This window comes from Dipodomys spectabilis, unplaced genomic scaffold, assembly GCF_019054845.1.
Source record: "Dipodomys spectabilis isolate Male_0828 unplaced genomic scaffold, ASM1905484v1 ptg000422l, whole genome shotgun sequence".
Taxonomy (NCBI): Eukaryota; Metazoa; Chordata; class Mammalia; order Rodentia; family Heteromyidae; genus Dipodomys; species Dipodomys spectabilis.
The window spans coordinates 5,227,902-5,253,602 of NW_024871099.1; the positions used below are offsets into that span (position 1 = coordinate 5,227,902).

The 25,701-nt window shown below is 43.9% G+C and overlaps 2 protein-coding genes across 2 annotated transcripts in view; one reads left to right on the forward strand and one right to left on the reverse strand.

Moving 5' to 3' along the window:
- Window positions 1-2,777: 2,777 nt before the first annotated feature.
- The window catches only part of LOC122097467 (zinc finger protein 420-like), a 67,917-nt gene continuing 44,993 nt past the window's right edge, over window positions 2,778-25,701 (reverse strand). Inside the window, 2 exon segments of the mRNA XM_042667974.1 lie at window positions 2,778-3,857; window positions 10,674-10,677. Of these exon segments, the coding sequence (XP_042523908.1) occupies window positions 2,929-3,857; window positions 10,674-10,677 (933 nt within the window). The 3' untranslated portion in view covers window positions 2,778-2,928.
- LOC122097475 (zinc finger protein 420) overlaps window positions 16,526-25,701 on the forward strand; it is a 33,539-nt gene continuing 24,363 nt past the window's right edge. Inside the window, exons 1-4 of the mRNA XM_042667997.1 lie at window positions 16,526-16,727; window positions 19,421-19,618; window positions 23,832-23,958; window positions 24,878-24,970. Coding sequence (XP_042523931.1) covers window positions 19,547-19,618; window positions 23,832-23,958; window positions 24,878-24,970 — 292 coding nt within the window. The 5' untranslated portion in view covers window positions 16,526-16,727; window positions 19,421-19,546. The remainder of the gene's footprint in view (window positions 16,728-19,420; window positions 19,619-23,831; window positions 23,959-24,877; window positions 24,971-25,701) is intronic.

The following is a 25,701-nucleotide window of genomic DNA, read 5'->3' on the forward strand; positions in this document are numbered from 1 at the left end:
ACATATGAAGTATAAACTTAGTCCAGGGGCTAGGAAAGGTGGTTCAGTAGTAGAGTGCTTGCCTTGCATGTATGAGGCCCTGGGTTCAATTCCTCAACACCACATAAGCAGGGGGGGAAAAAAGCTGGAAGTGGTGCTGTGGCTCAAGTGGTAGAGCGCTAGCTAGCCTTGAGCTGAAGAGCTGAGGGACAGTGCCCAGGCTCAGAGTTCAGGCCCCACAACTAACCAAAAACAACAACAACAACAACAACAGAAAGTCTAGATTTTTAGATATTTGACAGAATAATTTATTTCATTTTTTGCCAGCCCTGGGGCTTGAACTTGGGGCCTGGGCACTGTCCCTGAGCTTCTTTTGTTAAAGGTTAGCACTCTACCACCACGTCCAGCTTTTTCTATTTATGTGGTACTGAGGAATCAAACCAGGGCTTCCTGAATGCTAGGTAAGCACTTTACCACTAAGGCACATTCCCAGCCCCCTATTTCTGCTCTTTTTTTTTTTTTAACCAGTCCTGAGACTGAACTCAGGCCCTAGGCACTGTCCCTGAGCTGCTTTTGCTCAAGGTTAGCACTCTGCCACATGAGCCACAGTGCCACTTCTGGCTTTTCTGTGTATGTGGTGCTGAAGAATCGAACCCAGGGCTTCATTCATGCTAGGCAAGGACTCTACCACTGAACCACCTTCCCAGCCCTATTTCTGCTCTTTATAATGAATAATTCCACCTCTCAAACATTGACCTTTGATTGTTTTAGGTGTTTTAATTCTGCAATAACTTTACTATTCTGTAGAGCAATTTGATATATGCATGCATATTGAGTTATAAAATCTTCAATACCATTTTTTTTTTTTGGTGGTGGTCCTGGGGCCTGAACTCACATTTAGGGTGCTATCCCTGAGCTTCCTTTTGCTCAAGGCTCGCACCCTACCACTTGAGTCACCATGCCACTTCCAGCTTTTTCTGAGTAGTTTACTGGCGATCTCATGGACTTTCCTACCCAGGCTGGTTTTGAACTGTGATCCTTAGATCTCAGGTAACAGGCATGAGCCACTGATGCCCAGCTCAACATAGCTTTTACCATATCTTAGATTTCTCAAAGCATGACTTAACAAAATATGGAGACTTTTCTCATCTCCTTCTGCTGTTCAGACAAGTGTGCCTATGCAATCCACAGGATTTCATACTGGAATTCTCAGAAAAGCAGAAAATACAAAGTACAAATAAATACTAACCACAATTTTTTTTCAATTTGATGCTGAATTAATAATGAGTGATGGGGAAAGACTTTCTTTCCGATAAGCATAGTTATTTCTTTTCATTACAAATTGTCTCATTTGGGCTGGGAAGGTGGCTCAGTGGTAGAGCGCTTGCCTTGCATGCCTGAGGACCTGGGTTCAATTACTCAGCACCACATAAGCAAAAAGAAAAAAGCCGAAGTGGCGCTGTGGCTCAAGTGGTAGAGCGCTAGCCTTGAGCTGTAGAGCTGAGGGACAGTGCTCAGGCCCAGAGTTCAGGCCCTACGACCAGACCCCCCCCCCAAAAAAAATTGTCTCATTTCTGTAAATAACAGCCAAAAATCCCTTTTACACATTGGAGTTTAGTTCTCTGATAGAGCACCTACCTTGCATACATAAGATCCTAGTTCCATCCCCATTACCACCTCATACATACACATAAAATATCCATCCCCCAAAGCATAAGGAAGACAAATATGATAATGAACCTAATAGTGATGATGGATAAAAACTTTTATTAAACACATACTGCATTTTAGAAATAGAGCTAAATACTTTATAGCCATCCTACGTCCTTACAAAAAGACAATGCAAGAGAATAAATATAATTTTTACATAAAAAGTACCACTAACAAGTATTAAAAAACATATCTAGAAAGATAAACAATATTTTCATAACAATTATATTTCTTGTAGGGTTAGGATTAGGTTTAATGAAAATAGTTTACAAGGAGACAATGTGGACACTTTCAGTAATTAAATGTTTTAAAAGTAAAATCTAAACATCCAAAGATAAATTTTGGGTCCATTTAATAAGGACAGCTTTGTAACTACAAAAATTTACAGGCAATTGTAAGAGTAATCCCTCCAGGCTACTAAGTAACTCATTGAAAATAGAAAACTATTAAAATGGAAAATACAATTTTTTGAGATTAAAAAAAGCAGGTATAAAAATAAATAAAAGGTATTCATATCATCCTGCCCACCCTTCAAAAACAAAGTATAGGTGGGTGCCAATGGTTCAGACCTGAAATCCTAGCTACTCAGTAGGCTGAGATCTGAGGATCCTAATTGCAAGCCATCCTGAGCAGTTGTGGGGCTTTAACTCTCGGTTCGGGTGCTGTCCCTCAGCTCTTCAGCCCAAGGTGAGCACTCTACCACTTGAGCCACAGTGCCACTTCCCAGTTTTCTGGTGGTTAATTGGAGATGAGAGTCTCACTGAGGACTGGGAAGCTGGCTCAGTGGTAGAGCGCTTGCCTTGCATGCATGAGGCCCTGGGTTCGATTCCTCAGCACCACATAAGCAAAAAGAAAAAAGCTGGAAGTGGCGCTGTGGCTCAAGTGGTAGAGCGCTAGCCTTGAGCTGAAGAGCTGATGGACAGCGCCCAGGCCCCACGACCAGACCCCCCCCCCAAAAAAAAAAAATAGTCTCACTGACTTTGCTGCCCAGGCTGGCTTTGAACCATGATCCTCAGATCTCAGCCTCCTAAATAGCTAGGATGACAGGCGTGAGCCACCGGCATCCGGCTCTGTGAGACTCTTATCTCCACTTAACTACCAAAAAGCTGGAAGTAGAGCTGTGGCTCAAGTGGTAGAGCACTAACCTTCTACAAGAATGCTCAGGGAAAGTACCCAGGCTTACGATTGGCTTTAAAAAAAAAAAAAAAAAAAGTTGAAGAGGACAATCTCTAATTTGTGTTACTCATTAGTATGAGTTCCCTTATGATCCGTGAGATCAGAATCATTATTAAATTCTTTTCCTCATTGCTTATACTCACAAGGCTTCTCATCAGCATGAATTCTCTGATGGCGAGTAAGGTTTGAGCATTTATTAAAGGCCTTTCCACATTCATGACATACAAAAGGCTTTTCCTCTGTGTGGATTCTCTGATGTTGATAAAGTTGTGAGTTATGAGTAAAGGCTTTCCCACATTTAAGACATTCAAAGGGCTTTTCGCCAGCATGAATTTTTTGATGCTGACGAAGTTGTGAGCTCTGAGTAAAGGCTTTCCCACATTCTTTACAATTGTAGGGTTTCTCTCCAGTGTGGATCCTCTGGTGATTAGTCAGCGCAGAGCCACTGCTGAAGGCTTTCCCACACTCCTTGCACTCATAGGGCTTCTCCCCAGTGTGGATTCTCTGATGTTGAACAAGCTTTGAGCTCTGAGTAAAAGCTTTGCCACACTGCTTACATTCATAGGGCTTCTCTCCTGTATGAATTCGCACATGCTGAAAAAGCTGGGAGCTCTTAGTGAAGGCTTTCCCACAAACTTTACACCCATAGGGCTTTTCACCAGTGTGAATTCGCTGATGATCAATCAGATTTGAGCAGTAACTAAAGGCTTTCCCACATTCCTTACATTCATAGGGTTTCTTACCCGTGTGAATTCTCTGGTGTTGAGAAAGGTATGAGCTACAACTGAAGGTTTTTCCACATTCTTTACATTTAAAGGGTTTTTCGCCACTGTGAATTTTCAGATGGCGAGTGACATGTGAGCCACAACTAAAGAATTTCCCACATTCCTTACATTCATAAGCCTTTTCACCAATATGAAGTCTTTGATGTTGAATGAACTGTGAGTTCTGACTAAAGGCCTTTCCACATTTCTTACACTGATAAGGTTTCTCTTCATTGTTACTTATTGGATGTAGGATAAATGAGGGCGTGTATCCATGAGTGAATATTTCTTGGCTTAAATGTCCATCTTGATATCCCAACTGTCTTGTCAAGTTGCTTCTATATTCCAAAACATCTCTAAAAGGGGAGTATTCCAGTCCATACTTAGTAAGTCCCATTATCTCCCTCTGATATGATTCTATTTCATAAACTTCCTTCTTTAGAGACAACAACTTGCTTTCACACATTGATTCCAGATCTGAAAAAAAACAAACTAGTAAACATTCTTTTCTTTCTCTTTGTGAAAAATTAAAACTTTTATGATGGAAATGGAAATATTAAGGCAAAAGTATTACCCAGTTGTTCTCATGTAAATATGTTTACCATGAAAAACAGACAAGCAGTGTACAGAAATTAATAAATATATCTGGACATTGGGGGCGTAGGCCTGTAATCTTAGCTACTCAGGAGGCTGAGATCTAAGCGTTGTGGTTTGAAGCCAGGAAAGTCTGTGAGACTCATCTCCAATTAACTAAAAGCCAAAAGTGAAATTGTGGCTCAACTGGTGGTATACTAGTCTTGAGACCAAAAAGCTTATGGACAGCACCCAATCCCTAATTTCAAAGACTGGGGGGAAAAAAAAGAAAGAAAGAAGGAAGGGAGACAGGAAGGAAAGAAGGAAGGAAAAATAAAGGAAGGGAGAGAAAAAAGGGAAAAAGTAAAATATATGGTAGGAAGCAGACAGAGGAGACTATACCACAGTGATTATCAAGTATGGATGTGAGGAAGTGGCGCTGTGGCTCAAGTGAAGTGGTAGAGCGCTAGCCTTGAGCTGAAGAGCTGAGGGACAGTGCCCAGGCCCAGAGCTCAGGCCCCATGACCAACAACAAAAAAAAAAAAAAGTGGCAATGTCAAGTATGGATGTGAGTCAGAATCACTGGGAATTGTTGGTAAACATATAATGCTTGAGCCATAATAGTAACGCATGATTAGTAAAACGTGTGTATATGTGTATGCTTGTGTGTATATGTATTATACATATAAATGTGTGAGTCATACATACACACACACACACACACACACATGATTTTTATTTTATTTTTTTTGTCAGTCGTGGGGCTTGAACTCTGGGGCCTGGGCGCTGTCCCTCAGCTCTTTAGCTCAAGGCGAGCGCTCTACCATTTGAGCTATAGTGTCACTTCTGGTTTTCTAGTGGTTTATTGGAGATAGGGGTCTCACGGTCTTTCCTGCCTGGGCTGGCTTTGAACCGCAATCCTCAGATCTCAGCCTCCTGAGTAGCTAAGGATTACAGGAGTGTGCCACCGGTGCCTGGCTATTCTTCTGTTCTAAATTTTTTTTTGGTTAGTTGTGGGGCCTGAACTCTAGGCCTGGATAGTGTCCCTCAGCTCTTCAGCTCACGGCTAGCACCCTACCACTTGAGCCACAGCTCCACTTCCAGCCTTTTCAGCTTACGTGGTGCTGAGGAATCGAACCCAGGGCTTTATGCATGTAAGGCAAACACTCTACCACTGATCCACCTTCCCAACCCTGATGAGGCATTTCTTACTTACCTGAACATAGGCTTCTGGTAAGTTCTCTGCCAACCATCCAGGGCTCTTTCCCTTGTTCCAATAAGGAGATCACTTGAGGCTTAGGAATATAAAATCCTGTTCATGAGAAAAGACATGGAACTTGGTTATGCAGTGGGCAAATGAGATCCATTCTTTTGATGATCAAGCAAGAGATGCCATGACAGGAACAGCTAAAGAGGATAATACTTCAGCCATAGCCCACTGGAGCTGCCCATTGCCAAGGCTTCCTTTCCATTTTAAGAAGGAGAAGAAGGAACAGAAATGTCAAGGGTTTACTGGAAAAGCAGCTAAGAGTTTCACTGTGGAAAAAGGAGACATTCCAAAGGAGAGCTGTGGATTTCTGGTATCAATGCCCTTACCCATTGAAAGCAGATTGCTATAGTTCTCCAACATCACATCTCTGTACAAGTCCCTCTGAGCAGGGTCCAGGCATCCCCATTCTTCCTGAGAGAAGTCTATGGACACATCACTGAACACCACCGATTTCTGAAACTATAAACATATGTGCTCGCTGTGTAAGTGAGAAATGTTTCTGAGACTATTGTCCTTGTATTGTTGGATGAACCAAGTCAGTAGTTGTGTTGGTGTCACTGAGAAACAGTATCTTTGAGCTCAGGAGTAATGATATGATTTTAGACTTTGAAAAGGGAGCAATATCCTCACTCTGCCCATACAAAGGTCTGGGAACAACTGCTAACATGGTAGGCAGAGAACACCAAGTCACTAGCTTGTTTTCTAGTACCATTTTCAAATACAAGAACAGGGTTAAGTCACAAAGGATCAGGATGAGTCTGAACACCTTGTTAATACCACAAAGGAAGAAAGTTACCAAAAGCTACTAAGATCATGTTGAAAAGCCACCTGGAAAACATTTCTCTGGGCCCAAAATTGCACAACCTGTTACACAAACTTAGAAGAATCATAATTGCAATGGACTTACCTCATTAAAAATGTTTCATCTGCCAACTTAACACAGGTTGAAAAAAAATGTATAGTTACTCTTGGAGGATTTTTTTTTTTTTTTTTTTTGCCAGTCCTGGGGCTTGAACTCAGGGCCCAGACACTGTCCCTGAGTTTCTTTTGCTCAAGGCTAGCACTCTACCACTTAAGCCACAGCTTTTTCTGTTCATGTGGCACTAAGGAATTGAACCCACGGCTTCATGCATACAAGGCAAGCATTCTACCACTAAGCCATATTCCTAACCCCTATGAAATTTTTTTTTACATTTAAAACAAATTTTTTCTTTATTAATTCAACAAACATTTATTGACTTGTAGAGGCACTGGGGATTCAGTAGCACTCTGTATGGATAAAAAAATCTCTGCTCTTCTAAAAATTATATCCTGTCAGGAGGCAGACAAACAGCAAGATTAACAAATGAGTAAAATATATGGTATGTTATAAAGTGATAGTTATTAGGGAGAAAAACAAACCCAGATATTTGGGATACAAAAATTTCTCAGGGACTAGGAGATAAAATCTTAAAGGGAATGCTACAGAAGATCTCAAAAGGAAATTTCCTTTGAAAAAATATAACTAAATTTTACAATAAAAGAAAGAAAGAAAAACGAACTTTACAACTTTGGGGAGGGTGTTAGGGGAAACAAAGGAGGAGGCAATAATGCTTGATACGAAATGTACTCATTTCCTTGCTCATGTAATTGTAATCCCTCTGTACAGTATTTTCAAAATAAAAAACTTATTTTAAAAAAATGAAAAAATATGACTAAAGGCTGAGTGCCAGTGGCTCATACCTCTAATTCTAACTTCTCAGGATGCTCAGATCTGAACACTGCAGTTCAAAGCCAGAGCAGGGAAATCTGAGACTCTTATCTTCAATTAACTACCAAAAATCCAGAAGTGGACCTATGGCTCAAATGGTAGAGTGTCAGTGTTGAACAAAAGAAAATTAAGCAAAGAGCACAAGGTCCTGATTTCAAGCTCCAGTACTGGCACAAGATGGAAGGAAGGAAGAAAGGAAGGGAAGGAGGGAGGGAGGGAGGAAGGAAGGGAGGGAAGGAGGGGGAAAAAAAAGAAAGGAAGGAAGGATAATAAGAGTATAATTAAATAGCTTTGGAAAAACTGATCAAACATTAATGAAAGAACAGAACAGTGCCCCCGGAACACTATTAACAGTGAAATAGATGACATATATTTGTATACATTAAAGTAGAATACACATGTATTAAACTCATGCATACAGATAAATAATATTAGGAATGAGCTAGATTACAAAAGTTACACAACATATTTTCACTGAAGAATTGTAGCTGGCTTTACTAACACATTTAGAATGGGCAGATACTTGGGAGCACTACCAAATTTTCAAAGTTACTCCAATTATATCTACCAATGAATGCAATGATTTTAAATTGAGTTGGGACACAAGACATTTAGTCCAACCTCTTTTTTTTTGGGTGGGGGGGGTCCGGTCATGGGGCCTGAACTCTGGGTCTGGGCGCTGTCCCTCAGCTCTTCAGCTCAAGGCTAGCGCTCTACCACTTGAGCCACAGCGCCACTTCTGGTTTTTTTTTCCTGCTTATGTGGTTCTGAGGAATTGAACCCAGGGCCTCATGCATGCAAGGCAACCACTCTACCGAGCCAACTTCCCAGCCCATTCAACCTCTTATTTTATAAATAAGAAATTGCTCACTTAACCATAGCACACAATTTTTAGAAGCAACCAAAAGAAGAACCAATTTCTCCTAACTGCTAACTCTACATTTTAATTATATATGGCTTTTTATAAGATATTCCTATGAAATATTTTTGACAAAAAATCCCAACTAACTTTCATCAAGTTTTATATTTCACTAACAATTTCCAGGACACAATTAGTAAAAGCCAAACAGTAGATAAATGAAGTTTATTTATTGTCTGAAAAAAACCTGCATAGAAAGAGGGAAGGGGTATCTATATTAGAGACTCAAGAGACATCAATAAATCACAAGGCATAGTCTTTTTCTATATTACCAAATGTAATACTTTAAAAAGCATTATATGCTGGACATGTGGCTCATGCCTGTCATCCTAGCTACTCAGGAGGCTGTGATCTGAGGACTGTGGTTCAAAGCCAGCCCGGAGAAGGAAAGTCTATGAGACTCTTATCTCCAATTAACCACTAGAAAACCAGAAGTGGTGCTGTGTCTCAAGTGGTAGAGCTCTAGCCTTGAGTGAAAGAGCTCAAGGACAGCAACTAGGCACTGAGTTCAAGCTCCACAACTGACATAAAAAAAAAAGTAGACCTAATGGAAGGTCTTCCAATTATTGATTATGTGCCCTTGAAATAGATACGGGAACTGGGGCCCCTTCTACTTCTTCCTTTGCTTTCTGCTCATGAGGTGAACGGCTTTGTTCTACCATACAACTCCTGCCATGGTAAGTTGTCTCAACAGAGACTCCAAATAATGGATCCAAAGGACCATGGACTATGAGCTAGAAGCAACCTTTACTCCTTAAACTTTACTATCTCTGGTATTTGTTAGAAAACACAGCTAAAACGAATGCTCTAATGTAGTGGCAAAGATCTGTAGTAGCCACCAACAGCACCAGTCCCAAGCCCTCACACACTGAGGGAATCTTTCAACAATTTAACATTTAGTACTAGCAATATCACCTTTCATCTCTTTTTTAAAGAAAATTCTCCTCTGTTCCATAGTCTTGGATTGTTTATGTTTGTTTCTAGCTAAGATTCACATTGCCACATTGTAAAAATCATGTTTAGGGTCAGGCAATGTCAGACTACTTCATTCTACAAATCTACTCTGGCTTCCCTCACTGGATTCTTTTGTGTCATCATTCCTAGGAGAAGACTGGAAAAAAAAAAAAAAGGATGCCCAGTTACTTCACTGAATAAAAATATGAATGCTGGGGCTGGGAAGTTGGCTCAGTGGTAGAGTGCTTGCCTTGCATGCCTGAGGCCCTGGGTTCGATTCCTGAGCACCACATAAGCAAAAAGAAAAAAGCCGAAAGTGGTGCTATGGCTCAAGTGGTAGAGCGCTAGCCTTGAGCTGAAGAGCTGAGGGATAGTGCCCAGGCTCAGAGTCCAGGCCCCACGACTGTACCCCCCCAAAAAATATGAATGCTGGTTGAAAAGAAAAAAACATGCTATCAATTTATTCATGGAGCATGAGAGAAAATGGAGATCGAAATGTCAGGATAAGGTAAGTAAACATATCTCTTTTCTTTTTTCTCTTTCCTTTGAGATAGGGGTCTCACTGTGTAACTTAGGCTGGTTTAGAACTTGCTACACTCCTGTCTCAGCCTCCCTAGAAGCCAGGATTACAGGAGTGTATCATCACTGTAACTGGGCCATATGCAAAAAGCATTAAATATCAGTAAGGCAAGAAGCAGCACCAACTTACCACAGCCATGGCTTTCAGAATTGCAGGAGCTGATCAGTCTTCCACAGGGCTGTCTCCTGAAAAAAGACAGTTGTTCTCTAAAGGTAAGACAGGAAAACCAAAGAAATGCTCTAGCAACTACATTGGCTTTACAGGTCTCAGAATAGTCTGAAAAAACAATTGCTATTTGCCTTTTTTTTTTTTTTTTTTTTTGGCAGTCCTAGGGCTTGAATTCAGGGCCTGGGCACTGTCCCTGAGCTTCTTTTGCTCAAGACTAGCTCTCCGCCACTAGAACCACAGCGCCACTTCTGGCTTTTTCTGTGTATGTGGTACAGAGGAATCGAACCCAGGGTTTCATGCATGCTAGGCAAGCACTCTACCACTGTGCCACACTCCCAGCCCCATGCCTTGTTCTTATGATACAACATTACTTAGTAGAGACCCCAGGTATTAGCTACAGCTAAATAGATCCTTGTAGATGACTCGAAGGGAGGAAAGTCTCCATCCACAATTAAACATTCTCCCCATCCAAAAACAAACAAAAACAAAACTCAGGTTCTGGCCTAGCAGAGAGATTCAAGCCTCACCCTAGTGATGTGGTTGCTCAGAACCCAATACAGTTCTGAGCTGTTAGAACCTGTCCTGAACACTTCCCTTCTCTCCTTTTTTTTTTTTTTTTTGGGGGGGGGGGGTCTGGTTGTGGGGCCTGAACTCTGGGCCTGGGTGCTGTCCCTCAGCTCTTCAGCTCAAGGCTAGCGCTCTACTACTTGAGCCACAGCGCCACTTCCGGCTTTTTTCTTTTTGCTTATGTGGTGCTGAGGAATCGAACTCAGGGCCTCAGGCATGCAAGGCAAGTACTGTACCACTGAGCCACCTTCCCAGCCCAACACCTCCCTTCTCTATAGCTTCCAGGACCAGCAAGATAAATTCATTTAAGTGGTGCTCTTTGGCCAGGAACACACAATTCACTCAGAGCAGAGGACTGAAGACTTCCCAGATGTTACCTTTTTCCTTCCCAAGCCCAAGAGACTTAATTAACTCCACCCCCTCCCCCACCCTCCGGCCACATTGTTTGAAAAGTACACAGAGATGCTCTTCATTCTTACCTTCTAGCTCAGCTTTTGGAAAAAATCAAAACACAAAAAAATCTTTTTGGTTTTAAACCTGTTCATGTTGTCTTTCCTCTACAACTTAAATGTTTTCATTTGTTACATGTAAGTATTTTTGTGGGTAGGGATGAGTATTGGGGCCCTTTCACTTGGTATTTTCACTCAAAGCTGACACTCTACCACTTGAGCAATACCTATACTTCGAGCTTTTTACTGGTTAATTGGAAATAAGAGTCATGGACTTTTTTGTCCAGGCTTGCTTTTGTGATCCTCAGATCTCAGAATGAGCCACAGCACCTTTTTTTTTTTTTGGTCGGTCATGGGGCCTGAACTCTGGGCCTGAGTGTTGTCCCTCAGCTCTTCAGCTCAAGGCTAGCAGTAAACCACTTGAGCTACAGTGCCACTTCCAGCTTTTTCAGCTTATGTGGTGCTAAGGAATTAAACCCAGGGCCTCATGCATTCAAGGCAAGTACTCTACCATTGAGCCACCTTCTCACATATGTGTGTGTATGTGTGTATATATACACACATATATACATATATATGTATATATACATGTATACATACACACACACATATATATGCACACACACATATATATACACACATATAGATACACACCTGTGTGCATAATTATATATACATATGTGGACAAACATAGGATATAAATCTATATAAAAGACTACTTAGGAGGAGAATGGGAAAAGGAAAGGGAAAAAGAAAGATAGCAGGTGAATAATTTTGACATAAACTGACTACATATGAAAATAGCACAATGAACTTCAATGATATATTATTGATCCACAGAGGATTGGGAGGGAGGGGAAACAGAAAAAGTCCTACCTACTCATCTACACATTTATAGACACCCTCAGACATAGCACAACAAAAACCACAATGAGGGCTGGGAAGGTGGCTCAGTGATAAGAGTGCTTGCCTGGCATGCATAAAGCACTGGTTTGATTCCTCAGCACCACATAAGCAGAAAAAGCCTGAAGTGGCACTGTGGCTCAAGTGGTAGAGCACTAGCCTTGAGCTGAAGAGCTGAGGAACAGCGCCCAGGCCCAGAGTTCAGGCCCCCTGACCAACAAAACACACACACACACACACACACACACACACACACCACAATGATACAACATGGACACAATGTGACATTCAATATGAGCCATGCAGTTTATAGTTCCCCAATTGAGGCTTACACAAAAATGCACATTCAAATAATCCACCATCACCAAGACATCTACACTGTCACCTTGGCAGTTACATGCATCCTCCATCTCTACAGAAAGTGCCACGTGAAGTTACCCAATCACACATCCTTCACAGTCACATGCACCCAAGTATACCTACTGCTAGTAACCCCCGACACAATCACACACACACAGGCGCTTGTAAGAATAGCACTGGAATATACAAAATCAGTGATTTCCTATCTCCCACTCCCAAACACAGTCACCACAGAGTTATAGGGCCACACAGAATCACAGCCCAGTCAGAGGGACACAAAACATCCGTACACACACAGATCCACCTTGTTACAACCACAAACCTACAACAAGAATGTGCAGTCACAGCTCACGTGTGTTGTCATAGGCACACGCATGCACAGTGACACACCCGCTAGGGGACCCTAACAATCACACTGGCAGCCACATAGTTACACACACACACGCCCACAACTCACGACTACTCTCCCAGCTAATTCGATTCCCACCCGGCCATCATTCCACACCTCCTACCCCAGAGCACTAATGGATTAGGCCGCTTACCACGTACTTGTCTTCCCCCAAGGCCCCTGAACAAGCAAGGAGGCGGGCTGAAGGGCGGGGGGGGGGGGCGGGGAAGGCGCTCTTCTTGCAAAGGCTTCTGGGAATTGTAGTCGTGGCCAGGCTACACAGGGAAAATGGCATTCATCCACTTACGGCCCTAAGCAGGCCAACAACTGTGGCCCGCACTTGGGACTACGGTCCCAAACCTTCGGGACCCAGAGTCCAGTTTGGAGTCGGCTGGGGCCGATATTCTGGAGATAAGCGTCCTCCACGGTCACTATGGATGGCTGTTCCCTGAGAGGCGGGACAAGGAGGCCCTGTTCGCGCCGGAAGTTAAATCGAGCCTCCAGGATTTCTGGGTAATGTAGTCTAGAGCGGGAGGGGGAACCTGCGAAGTTCTGTGATGAATGGAAGAAAAATTGCTTTAATGACTTTCTGCACTCAGTCTGCCTGCAGGGTCTGGAATTTGGCAGTTGTGACACTCTGGGAATTCGTGGCCTAAGTGAAAGGTTCGGAGATTTTACTTTTCTCCACGAGGCAGCCATAGTATTGTATTTACATGCAATTTCCATCAGCAGCAGCTCCATGGACGCTGATTACATTAGTTAATAAGGGCTGTCAGAGATAGCGGAAAATATGATTGCTAAGCAGGTATTGGATTCTTCTTGGGGGCGGGAGAAGTGGTTAGAATCCATATGTACACGTATATACATATATACCTACTGTAGTGCCCCAGTTTCCCAACAAGACACCCTAACACTCGGTCAATTAGGCTAGAAGTCTTTATTACCGCGCAGTGTCTGCATTCAGCTCGCAGAGCTTAAGAATGCAGCGACGATATACGGATCTGCTGGGTACTTAAGGACACAAGCCACACGCAGGTGGCAAGCAAGCGACAATTATGGGCAGGTAGCAGGAATTTTGCGCTGGGGGTACAGAAACGAATTACGCCGTTAGCAGGCGGTTATACTTGGTTTCCCTCTCACCCATTTCTCAGATTCTGTGGAGTCCAGGCTTGATTAATGTAATAACCCATGGGGCCCCGATAATCAGCGGGGCTCAATAGTGTGGCCCCGTGGCCCGGCCTGCTGGATGGGGTGGGGCATCGACAGTCAAGCCTCACAGCTCCACAGACCAGGCCACTGGACCCAGCAGGGCATGGAGAAGCTGACTTCACCGCCCGGAGGGGCTTGCCGTGCCCTGAAAGGCGGGGCATGCTACTGCAGGGGTGGGGCGCCGAGCCCCACCTGTGAGCTGTTAGGAAGTGATTGGACAGTGAGAAGCTTGGGGGAGGAGCATGAACAGCAGTTGGAAAACCGTTAGGAAAAAAACAAACTGTGGAGGAAGGAGTATTAGGAGTGGAGGGAGAGGCGGCAGGAAGGGAAAGCCTTCTGAAGCAGGGCAGGCCTGTGGAGAGGCCATTTGGCGCTTCTCGAGGAAGCCATTTGGGGCCTCGAGGGGCCATTTGGGACCTCCTCTGAGGGCCATTTGGGGCCTCCTTCGGAGGTCATTGGGGCCTTCCTCTAGAGAGGCCTGTGGAGAGTGGAGAGGCCTGCAGAGGAGGAGGAAGGGAAGAAAGGGAAAAGCCTTCCCCTTTGGAGCTCTGGAGGGCTGAGGTTTGCAGACCAATTAATAAAGGTCAGGGGGTCAGGCTGCCTATTGGAGGCTTGGAGGTCTGGTGGTTGAGGCTGCTCTTGGTTCTGGGTATCTTTCCCAGGACGAGGTAGTCTCTGTTAGGTTTTTAAAAAGAGATAGCAGAGTAAGAACAGCAGCACTCACGTGCTATTCAGGTAAGGGGTAGGTTTATTCAGTAGACCTGCTGGGACCAGGCAAGGTTGGCACTCCACGTGGCTGGGAAAGGCCTGGGAATGAGAGAGAGCTGGGAAAGAGAGGAAACAGAGAGGAAAGAGCTAGAGCAGAGAGAAAGCAGAGAGAGCTAGAAAAGAGCAGCAAGAGAGATAGAGAGAACTAGAAAAGAACAGCAAAAGAGGAAAGAGAAAAGAGCTAGAGCAGAGAGAAAGCAGAGAGAGCTAGAAAAGAGCAGCAAGAGAGTAGAGAGCTGAGAGCAGAGAGAGCTAGAAAAGAACAGAGAGAACAGAGAAAGCTAGAATAGAGCAGTGAGAGCAGAGAGAGCGAGCAGAGAGAGCGAGCAGAGAGAGCTAGAATAGAGCAGTGAGAGCTAGAAAAGAACAGAGAGAGTCTGGGCCTGGGCTAGCCCTTATGTAGGGTATGGGCGGAGAAAGGTGTGGCCACATCAAATTCAGATGTGCCCTCAGAGGACGCAGATGTGACCTCTGTGACCTCTTCCAGGTGTCCCAGTTGCCTAGGTAACGCAGGTACTGGGTAGAGACTTTGCTGAGAGGAGGGTGGAGTCCGCTGGCCATCCAGGAGCCGACCTTACAGTCTCAAGACCCTTTTCTGGTGTAAATAGTGTAAATAAACTTCTTTTGTTCATCTTTCACTGTCTGTGCCTGGATGGATTGTCTTGCTCTCCGGAGGTCATAAGTATTCCGGTTATTAAAGTCACTGTGCCTTCTGTGTCACCCCTGGTCTGGAGAGTCACCCTGGCGGATACTGATTGTTTTACCACTACTTATTAAATTCCAGTAACCTGGTGTTTAACTCACTAATTTACTTTTTTGTTGGTGGTGGGGCTTGAACTCTGGCCTTGGGTGCTGTCCCTGGGCTCTTCAGCTCAAGGCTAGTGCTCTACCACCACTTGAGCTACAGCACCATTTCTGGTTTTCTGGTGGTTTACTGGAGATGAGTCTCACAGACTTTCCTGCCAGGGCTAGCTTTGAACTGTGATCTTTAGATGTCAGCTTCCTGAATAGCTAGGATTACAGGTGTGAGCCACAGGTGCCTGGCCTTACTAATTTACTGAAGCCGTTATGTTTGGAATTTTTCCTTGAGTTTTTGTTTTCTACAGGGAGATACTGCCTTTCAAGTTTGGCCCTATTTTTTTTTTTGGGGGGGGGGGGTCCGGATATGGGGCCTGAACTCTGGGTATGGGCGCTGTCTCTCAGCTCTTCAGCTCAAGGCTAGTGCTCTACCACTCGAGCCACAGCGCCACTTCTGGCTTTTTTCTTTTCTGCTTATGTGGTGCTGAGGAATTGAACCCAGGGCCTCAGGCATGCAAGGCAAGCGCTCTACCACTGAGCCACCTTCTCAGCCCCCGACCCTATTCTTAATGAGCAAGAATTTTGTTCTGTTTCTAATTTCACATTTTATATTCTTTTGGGAGGGAATCATCACATCTACAGCCCAACCGTTTGTATAGTTGTGCTTGCAGTTGAACACCTACTCTCTTATACTAATCAAGTGCTTTATCATTGGATGGCACTCCACTTCCAGGCTTCTGGTGGTTATTTGGAGTCTCACGGATTTCCCCGCCCCGGCTGTTTTTGAACCGCCATCCTCTGAGCTCAGCCTCCAGAGTAGCTGGGATTTCAGGCATGGGCCACCAGTGCCCAGCGGCAGTTATCATTTTTATGTATAACAACGTTCCAGACGCCCTGCTCCACGCTTGCTTTCTCGCTGGTGGAATCCTGCTCAGTCTACTTCACAAATCCTCATTTCCTTGTAAAATTTGGCCGGAAGCAGGTTTCTTACCGTTGGCGGGACACAGACTATTCCTTGTATGGAATGTTTAAGAATCCAAGATGGCGGCCCCCAGGAGGAAGACCTGTGGCGGCCGCCATGTCAACCACCATGGAAACTGGAACCTTCGCAAAGGCTCGGTGGAGTTGCCACAGCAGCCGAGAGCGTGCGCAGTTCAAACAAGCTCCACCCTCTCCAAGGGGACGGTTCAGAAGTCGCACCGGAAGTGACCTTCCAGAGCCGTTTGCAGCTACCCTTTGCAGCACGTCTGCGGTTTAATGATGAGAATTCTTGGATGACTTCGGTTGGTGGCGATGAGAGCTTCTGCAACGTCAGTACTGTGTGGGGATATAGAACGAGTGCCGGACTTGAGGCTCAGCGATGGGCGGCGGCCGTCGATGGTTGTCATTGACGAGGTTCTCTTCTGGCTCCAGGATCTTTGAGATGAGACACTGATTTGGGGGTCAGTATGGGGTGTGTGTCTGTGATCTGTTCGTTTTCTAACCTTACTTGAAAGTTCAGTAGTTTTTAGCCGCCTGTAGCGTTAACGATTCTCTGCCTTGGGTGTGTAGCATTTTCTTTGTTGCTGAAATGTGACTTTCATTTTTAAAAGTTTTTTTTTTTCTTTGAGTCAAGAGTTATTTCGAAGTGCTTTTTCTGTTTCAAATATGTCTGGATAAAATTTTGAGTTAAAAAGCTTTATGGCTTATGTCCTGGTCGCTTCCGTCACGTCTGTTACATAGAAAGTGTGTCCTATAACGAAACCAATTGTATTGCTCTCTCTCTACACACGCACACACACACATCTCCTTAGTAGTTTTGTTTAATTATAAGATTACATTAGATAAACTCACTGGAGAGATGTTTTTCTATCTTTTACTTTTTTTATTTTTTGGCAGTCGTGGGCTTGAATTTAGGGCCAGAGATGTCCCTGAGCTTTTTAGGCTTTGAAATGCGATCCTCGGTTCTCAGCCTCCCTAGTAGCTAGGATTATATATGTGAGCCACCAGTGCCCAGCAGCTCCATCTGTCCTTTCTTCTGCTTTCTGTCTTATATATTTGAAAGTATGTTTGGAACACCTGTGTATTTTATTTATTTTGTCAGTCATGGGGCTTGAACTCCAGGGGCCTGTGCATTGCCCCTGAGCTCTTTGATCAAGGCTAGTGCTTTACCACTTTGAGCCACAGCGCCACTTCTGATTTTCTGGTGGTTAATTGGAGATAAAAGTCTCACACTTTCCTACCCAGGTTGTTTGAACTGTGATTCTCAGATCTTAGCCTCCTGAGTAGCTAGGATTCCAGTCATCCAGCCACAATATTTTTAAAAATAATATATATGATTAAATAGCTCAGAGGATATGATAGCAAATCAAGCTTTTATCATTAAAAAAAAAACCCACACAATTTTCCCAAATGCCTTCCACCATTTAGTTAGTATTGCTTTTTAAAGTTTTTAATTCTGGGGGAAAATTACATTTACTTGCTATAAAGGTATAATTGTCATTTAAGTTTGCTTGTTTTATGCATCAATCTCTCCGCTCTTTGTTGGTACCTATACACACACTGGGGTTTTTGTTTGTTTTTTAATTGTGTCAATCCTGCAGCTTCAGCTCAGAGCCTTGGTGCTGTCCCTGAATTCTTTTGTTCAGAGGTAGCACTTTACCACTTGAGCAACAGTTCCACTTCCAACTTCTTGGTGGTTAAATGGAGATGAATCTCATGGACTTGCCTAGGCTGACTTGGACTGAGTCCTCAAATCTCAGCCTCCTAGTAGCTAGGATTATGGTGTGAGCCACTGATGCCCAGCAAAAGAATGTATTTTTTTGAGGGGTCCGGTCGTGGGTCCTGAACTCTGGGCCTGGGCGCTGTCCCTCAGCTCTTCAGCTCAAGGCTAGCACTCTACCACTTGAGCCACAGCGCCACTTCCGGCTTTTTTTGCTTATGTGGTGCTGAGGAATTGAACCCAGGGCCTCATGCATACAAGGCAAGCACTCTACCACTGAGCCACCTTCCCAGCCCCCAAAAGAATGTATTTTTAAATGTTTGTAATTCCTCTGAAATTTTCCTCCTAGAATTTGTCTACTGAATACTATGTGGTGGTGGGTCCAGTATCATCACCCTTTGGGCAACACATGCCTTGTACATACTTGGACTTATTTACACATTGTCATAGCTATGGCTCAATATTGTCTCATATGTTTATTGTTTTACTTGTTTTAGTATTTGATAATGGATGGTAATTGCTAATGGAAAGTTGCATGCTTTTGTGTGCCAAGGAGGTGATGGCTACTTTATAAGCATGTCATTCAATTTTCATATCTGATAGACGGCATTTTCAGCAGGGCATGGTGGAACACATCTGTAGTCCCAAAAGTGAGAGGTAGTCAGGAGAATTACAAGTTTGTGACCAGTTTAGGCTACATAGTAAGATCCTGTCCTACAAAACAAAACCCACAAGAAACAAAAAGACATTTTATCCTCATGTTTTGAAACTAAAACTAAGGTAATTTTATATTTTTATAGTTTTAAATCAGAAGAAACATAATGCAAATATGCCATAATGTTACTTCAGGTCTCATGCTTTCCCTCGTATTTCACCATCATTACTGCCTGTCACAATATTTAATCTCCAAAGCATTGCTGCCTTAGTGTAGTCCCAGAAGTAACATTTTCAGCATAATTTGGATACTAGTTTGAAGTGAAAATTCTTGAGCCCTACCTAAGGCAGCCTAAGTCAGAAATTATGAGGGTGAAGTTGAGAATATTTAAACTGTGTGAACATGCCTATGAGATGATTTGACTGTATACAAGATATTTGTTTGTTTTTGTCAGTCATGGGCTTGAACTCTGGTCCTACACGCTGTCCCAGTTCAAGGTGAGTGCTCTACCATTTGAACCATAGCGCCACTTCTGGTTTTCTGGTAGTTAGAGATGAGTCTCACGGATTTTCCTGCCTGGGTTGGCTTTGAACCATGATCCTCAGATCTCAACCTCCTGAGTAGCTAGGATTACAGGTGTAAGCCACCAGTAAGCAGCAAATGTGTTCAAGTGTGAGACACATTGCTTTGCAGTTTGTAGCTCAGGGACCATACCCATATACCCAGGAGTGTGTAAGTGGTGGATATTGAGTGATGACTGTTAGGCTTGTTCTTTCCAGGTTTCTTGGTATCTCTGGGAGTCTTCTGAACCATATGTCCTGCCAGAATCCAGGCCAACCTAAATTCATGGAGGACCACTAAGCTTTAATCGCCTTAAGAGAAAAAGGGCTGAAAACCCTGTGACTATGCCAAGTAATAAAACTTCATCCCAGAAACCTACAATCCTTGTTCCAGAGGATTATGGGAGCTCATGTGAGGTAAGAAGGAGAAATCTTGGGCTTAGTGATTCCTCCCAGATAGGGATATCTTTAATCTGTTAGGGGAGCACAGGAAGCAGCCATATTCTTTAGCCTGCTGCTTTGGGTACCAAATTATAGATAAAAGGTAGCATCTAAATGTATTCTTGGCTAAGAATGTGGCTTAGTGGTAGAGTGCTTTCCTAGCATGCATGAAGCCCTGGGTTCGATTTCTCAGTACCACAAACATAGAAAAAGCTGGAAGTGGCGCTGTGGCTCAAATGGTACAGTGCTAGTCTTCAGCAAAAAAGAAGCTCAGGGAGAGAGCCCAGATCTAGAGTTCAAGCTCAGGACAGAAAAAAAAAAAAAATCAAAGGTATTTACTTACTTCATGTATAGATGAAAATAAGCTGATATGGTGGCATTCTCATAGGGTCCTAGAACTTCAGAGGTTGGGTGAGATCCTACCTCAAAAAAAAAAAAAAAAAAAAAGAGAGAGAGAAGAGAGTAGATCAAAACATTATCCTAACCAGGTGCTGATGGCTTATGCTTATAATCTTAGGATCTAAGGATTACAGTTTGAAGTCAGCCTAAACAGAAAAGTCCAAGAGAGTCTTATCTCCAGTTAATCAGCAAAAGGCCAGAGGTGGAGGTGTGGTGCAAGTGTTAGCCTTGAGTAAACAACAAAAAACACAAGATCCTAAGTTCACATACACACACACACACAAAGTGCTAGCCTTGAGTAAACACAAAAAACACAAGATCCTAAGTTCACACACACACACACACACACACACTCCTGATACTTTGCCCAGGAAAATATGTATCAGAGCTAGGTCTCTGTGACTCACACATACACACACACACACACACACACACACACACACACACATATACACACACACACACACTCCTGATACTTTGTCCAGGAAAATATGTATCAGAGCTAGGTCTCTGTGACGCGCGCACACACACACACACACACACACACACACACACACACACACACTCCTGATACTTTGTCCAGGAAAATATGTATCAGAGCTAGGTCTCTGTGACGCGCGCACACACACACACACACACACACACACACACACACACACACACACTCCTGATACTTTGCCCAGGAAAATATGTATCAGAGCTAGGTCTCTGTGACTCACACATACACACACACACACACACACACACACACACATATACACACACACACACACTCCTGATACTTTGTCCAGGAAAATATGTATCAGAGCTAGGTCTCTGTGACGCGCGCACACACACACACACACACACACACACACTCCTGATACTTTGTCCAGGAAAATATGTATCAGAGCTAGGTCTCTGTGACTCAAGCCTATAATCCTAGCTACTCAGGAGGGTGAGATATGAGGATTGTGGTTTGAAGCCAGCCTGGGCAGGAAAATCTGTAAAGACTCTAATCTCCAATAAACTACTCATAAAGCCTGAAGTGGCACTGTGGCTCAAAATGGTAGATCATTAGCCTTGAGCAAAAAGAAGTTTAGGGACAATTCTTAGGCCCTTAGTTCAAGCCCCAGGACTGGCAAAACAAAAAAACAAAGAAACAAAAAAGGACCAGCAAAAACAAAACACACACACATTTTTTGCCCAGTCCTGGGACTTGAACTCAGGGCCTGGGCACTGTCCCTGAGCTGCTTTTTGCTCAAGGCTAGCACTCTACTACTTGAGCCACAGTGCCATTTCCAGCCTTTTCTGTTTATATGGTACTGAGGAATCAAACCCAGGGCTTCAAGCATGCTAGGCAAGCACTCTACCACTAAGCCACATTCCTAGCCCCAAGACTTATTATTTTTAAGGAAACAATGTATTGAGAGTTTTAACCTGGCATGGTGATGCACACCTCTATTAGCTATGTAGAAGCAGAGGGGAGGATCACAATTTGAGGCCAGTCTAGGCAAGTCAGAAAGGCCATATGTCACAAATAAGCTTGTGTGGTGGCCCACATACGTATTCCTAGCTACTCAGGAGGCAGTTAGAAGAATCATGGTTGGAGTTCTTCCAGGCTTTAGAAAGCTCAAGACCAGGCTCATGCTTGTAATCCTAGCTACTCAAGAGGTTGAGATCTGAGGATCTCGGTTCAAAGCCAGACCAGGCAGGAAAGACCAAGAGACTCTTTTTTTTTTGGGGGGTCCAGTCGTGGGGCCTGAACTCTGGGCCTGGGCGCTGTCCCTCAGCTCTTCAGCTCAAGGCTAGCACTCTACCATTTGAGCCACAGCACCACTTTCGGCTTTTTTCTTTTTGCTTATGTGGTGCTGAGGAATCAAACCCAGGGCCTCAGGCATGCAAGGCAAGCGCTCTACCACTGAGCCACCTTCCCAGTCCACCAAGAGACTCTTATCTTCAATTAACCACCAGAAAACTGGACGTAACACTGTGGCTTAAGTGGTAGAGTGCTTGCTTTGAGCTGAAGAGCTCAGGGACAGTGCTCAGGTCCAGAGCTCAAGATTTACAACCAACCAAAAAAAAAACAAAAAACAAAAAAACTTCTACTAAATGAGATAGGGCATGAAGTAGACTGCTTGCTTAGCAAATAGGAAGACCTTTATGTAATCCTCAATACTAAGAGAAGGAAAAAGGAGAAAAATACACAAAATAAAAATCATTTATCTCATGCAAAATAATTTCCTTTTAGAGACTGCACCTTGCTGTGTCACCTAGGCTGTCATCAAGCCCCAGGCTGGAGGCAAGCAATCTTTCTACCTTAGTCACCCTAGTAGATGGAATATAGACCTGTGTCATCACAGGTGGCTCATGTAAATAAGTTTAGAATTGCAGGATAGATGTCTAGACACAATAGTGGCCTGCCCACTGCTGCCCACATGGATGCTGCACTATACCATCTTCGTTTGTTTTTTTTTTTTTGGTCGGTCGTGGTGCTTGAACTCTGGGCCTGGGCGCTGTCCCTCAACTCTTCAGCTCAAGGCTAGCACTCTACCACTTGAACCACAGCATCACTTCTGGCTTTTTCTGCTTATGTGGTGCTGAGGAATTGAACCCAGGGCCTCATGCATGCAAGGCAAGCACTCTACCATTGAGCCACCTTCCCAGCCCCTACACCATCTTGTTGAGTGTATCATACCACAGTGGTGAGGAGGGGTACCTTTTCATCTCAAGAACCTTTTTGGCACTTAACTACCATCTCTGCCTGGTGGCCCCAGAACCAACACACACACACAAAGTAGTATGTCAGGGTCCTTGCTTGGGGAGAGCAGAGATGTGTGGACTCTAGGTGACTCTGTTAGCTGAGCTTCTCAGCTTCCCACCATAGGACTGCAGTCTCCCCAGCATTAAGAACAGGTATGCAATATGATGATGGTTGCTAAAGTCTTCTCAGTTATCTTCTCTCTTGAGGGACAAATCTCTCCTAGTTTTGAGCTGCTCACAGTGAGGCTTCGCTTTCTCTGTTATCTACAAGTTGTTTGTTGTTTTGACTGTTTTTGCTGGTGGGTATTAGTTTCTTTTCAGCCATCTTGTTAATACTATGCTCCAGGGGTGAGCCTTTTTTTTTTTTTGGCCATCCTGCGGCTTGAACTCAGGGTCTAGACACTGTCCCTGAGCTTCTTTTGCTCATGGCTAGCGCTCTACCACTTGAGCCACAGTGCCACTTCCAGCTTTTTGTTTATGTGGTACTGAGAAATGGAATTCAGGACTTCATACATGCTAGGCAAGCACTCTCCCTCTAAGCCACATTCCCAGTCCTAGGGTAAGCTTTTTTTTTTTTTTTTTTTGGCCAGTCCTGCCTGGGGCTTGAACTCTGGGCCCAGGCACTGTCCTTGAGCTTCTTTTGCTAAGATTAGCACTCTACCACTTGAGCCAAGGCTCCACTTCTGGCTTTTTCTGTTTATGTGGAACTGAGGAATCAAACCCTGGTCATCGTACATGGTAGGCGAGCACTCTACCACTAAGCCATGTTCCCAGCAGGTAAGCTTTTAAAAGAAGAGTTGGGCCAGGCATCAGTGGCTCACACCTATCATTCTAGCTACTCAGGAGGCTGAGATCTGAGGATTGAGGTTCAAAGCCAGCCTGGGCAGGAAAGTCCAATTAATCACCAAAAAGCCAGAGTGACCCAGAAAATAAAAATAAAAACAAAAGAGTTAAATCAAAGACAATAATAAAACCAGTTTTTTGTATTCCTTACTGTTGTTTTTTCTATTCTCCCAAAGCTATATTCAATAGTAATTTGCCCTTCCAGGGATCTGTGTCCTTAAGGGATGTGACTATAGATTTCAGCAGAGAGGAATGGCAGCACCTAGAGCCTGCTCAGAGGAACCTCTACCGGGATGTGATGCAGGAGACCTACAGCCACCTGCTTTCCGTGGGTAAGCACTGCTTTGCTGGTATCTGAAAGGAGGCCTCCATGTGTTTCCATTCTCAATTGATTGAGTGCATGAGACATCTTAAACTTGTAATGGTTTTGTCCTTCATTTTTTTTTTTTTTTTAGCCATTCCTGGGGCTTGAACTCAGGGCCTGGGCACTGTCCCTCAGCTGTTTTTGCTCAAGGCTAGCACTCTACCACTTGAGCTACAGAGCCACTGCTAGCTTTTTCAGTTTATGTGGTACTGAGGAGTTGAACCCAGGGCTTCATGCATGCTAGGCAAGCACTCTACCATTGAGCTATATTCCCAGCCCCCGTCGATTCTTGATTGTCCAGGATTCTTTATCTCCTTGGGGCACTCTTAATGTCGCTTGGTTCATAGAGAGATATGTTACTTTTAAAAAAAATTAAGGGGCTGAGAAGGTGGCTCAGTGGTAGAGCACTCGCCTTGCATGCTCAAGGTCCTGGGTTCGATTCCTCAGCACCACATAAGAAAAAAAAAAAAGCCAGAAGTGGCACTGTGGCTCAAGTGGTAGAGTGCTAGCCTTGAGCTGAAGAGCTGAGGGACAGCGCCCAGGTCCAGAGTTCAGGCCCCATGACCAGACCCAAAATAAATAAATAAATAAATAAAAAATTAAGCAGGGGCTGGGAAGGTGGCTCAGTGGTAGAGTGCTTGCCTTGTATGCATGAGGCCCTGGGTTCGATTCCTCAGCACCACATAAGCAGAAAAAGCTGGAAGTGGCGCTTTGGCTCAAGTGGTAGGGCACTAGCCTTGAGCTGAAGAGCTGAGGGACAGCGCCCAGGCCCAGAGTTCAGGCCCCATGACCAAAAAAAAAAAAAAAAATTAAGCACCAAGGCATTATTGCTTGGGATCTGCAACATGATTAGCTGGACCTAGTCCTTTATCATTTCCTGTGAACAGGGTACCAAGTTCCTGAGCCAGAGGTTTTCATGGTGGACCAAAGAAAGGAGCCGAGGGCATTGCAGGGTGAGAGCCCACATCAGAGTTGCCCAGGTGAGTGAAATGCAGGTAGATGAAAGATAAGGAAGCAAAATGAGAAGATATCTCAGCTATCTTGAGAAAACTTGGTACCTTTGAAATGATGTTAAAATGCCTGTTCTGGCTGGGCACTGATGACTTGTGCCTGGGGATCGTGGTTTAAGACCAGTCTAGCCCGGAAAGTCAGTGAGACTTTTATCTCCAATAAACTACTCAGAAAAAGGGGGATGTGAAGCTATGGCTCATTTGGGAGAGCACTAACCATGAGCACAAAAAGGCTTAGGAACAGAGCCCAGGCCCTGAGAATCCAAGCCTCATGACTGGCAAAAAACCCAAATACCTCTTCTTGCTGGGCCCTGGTAGCTCATCCCTGTAATTCTACTAAGGAGGCTGAGAGCTGAGAATCACAGTTCAAAGCCAGGCAGGACAGGAAAGTCTGTAAGACTCTTCTCCAAGTAACCACCAGAAAACTGGAAGTGGCACTGTAGTTCAAAATGATAGTGCACTAACCTTCAAGCACCACAACTGATCAAAATAAATAAATAAAGCCTCTCCTAAAATGTCCTAATTTTTTTTCCTTGGGCACTTTTGATAATGGGTTCTCAGATATAAAAATGTCTTTTAGGAAGTGGAGCTCTGGCTCAAAGAAATGCCTTCTGTTTGGAAGACCTTGACCTTTCTGTCTTCTTCCTTGGCTTTTTGGATCCTAGAACTTATGTCATTCTGCCTCATGAAAGAACATCCTG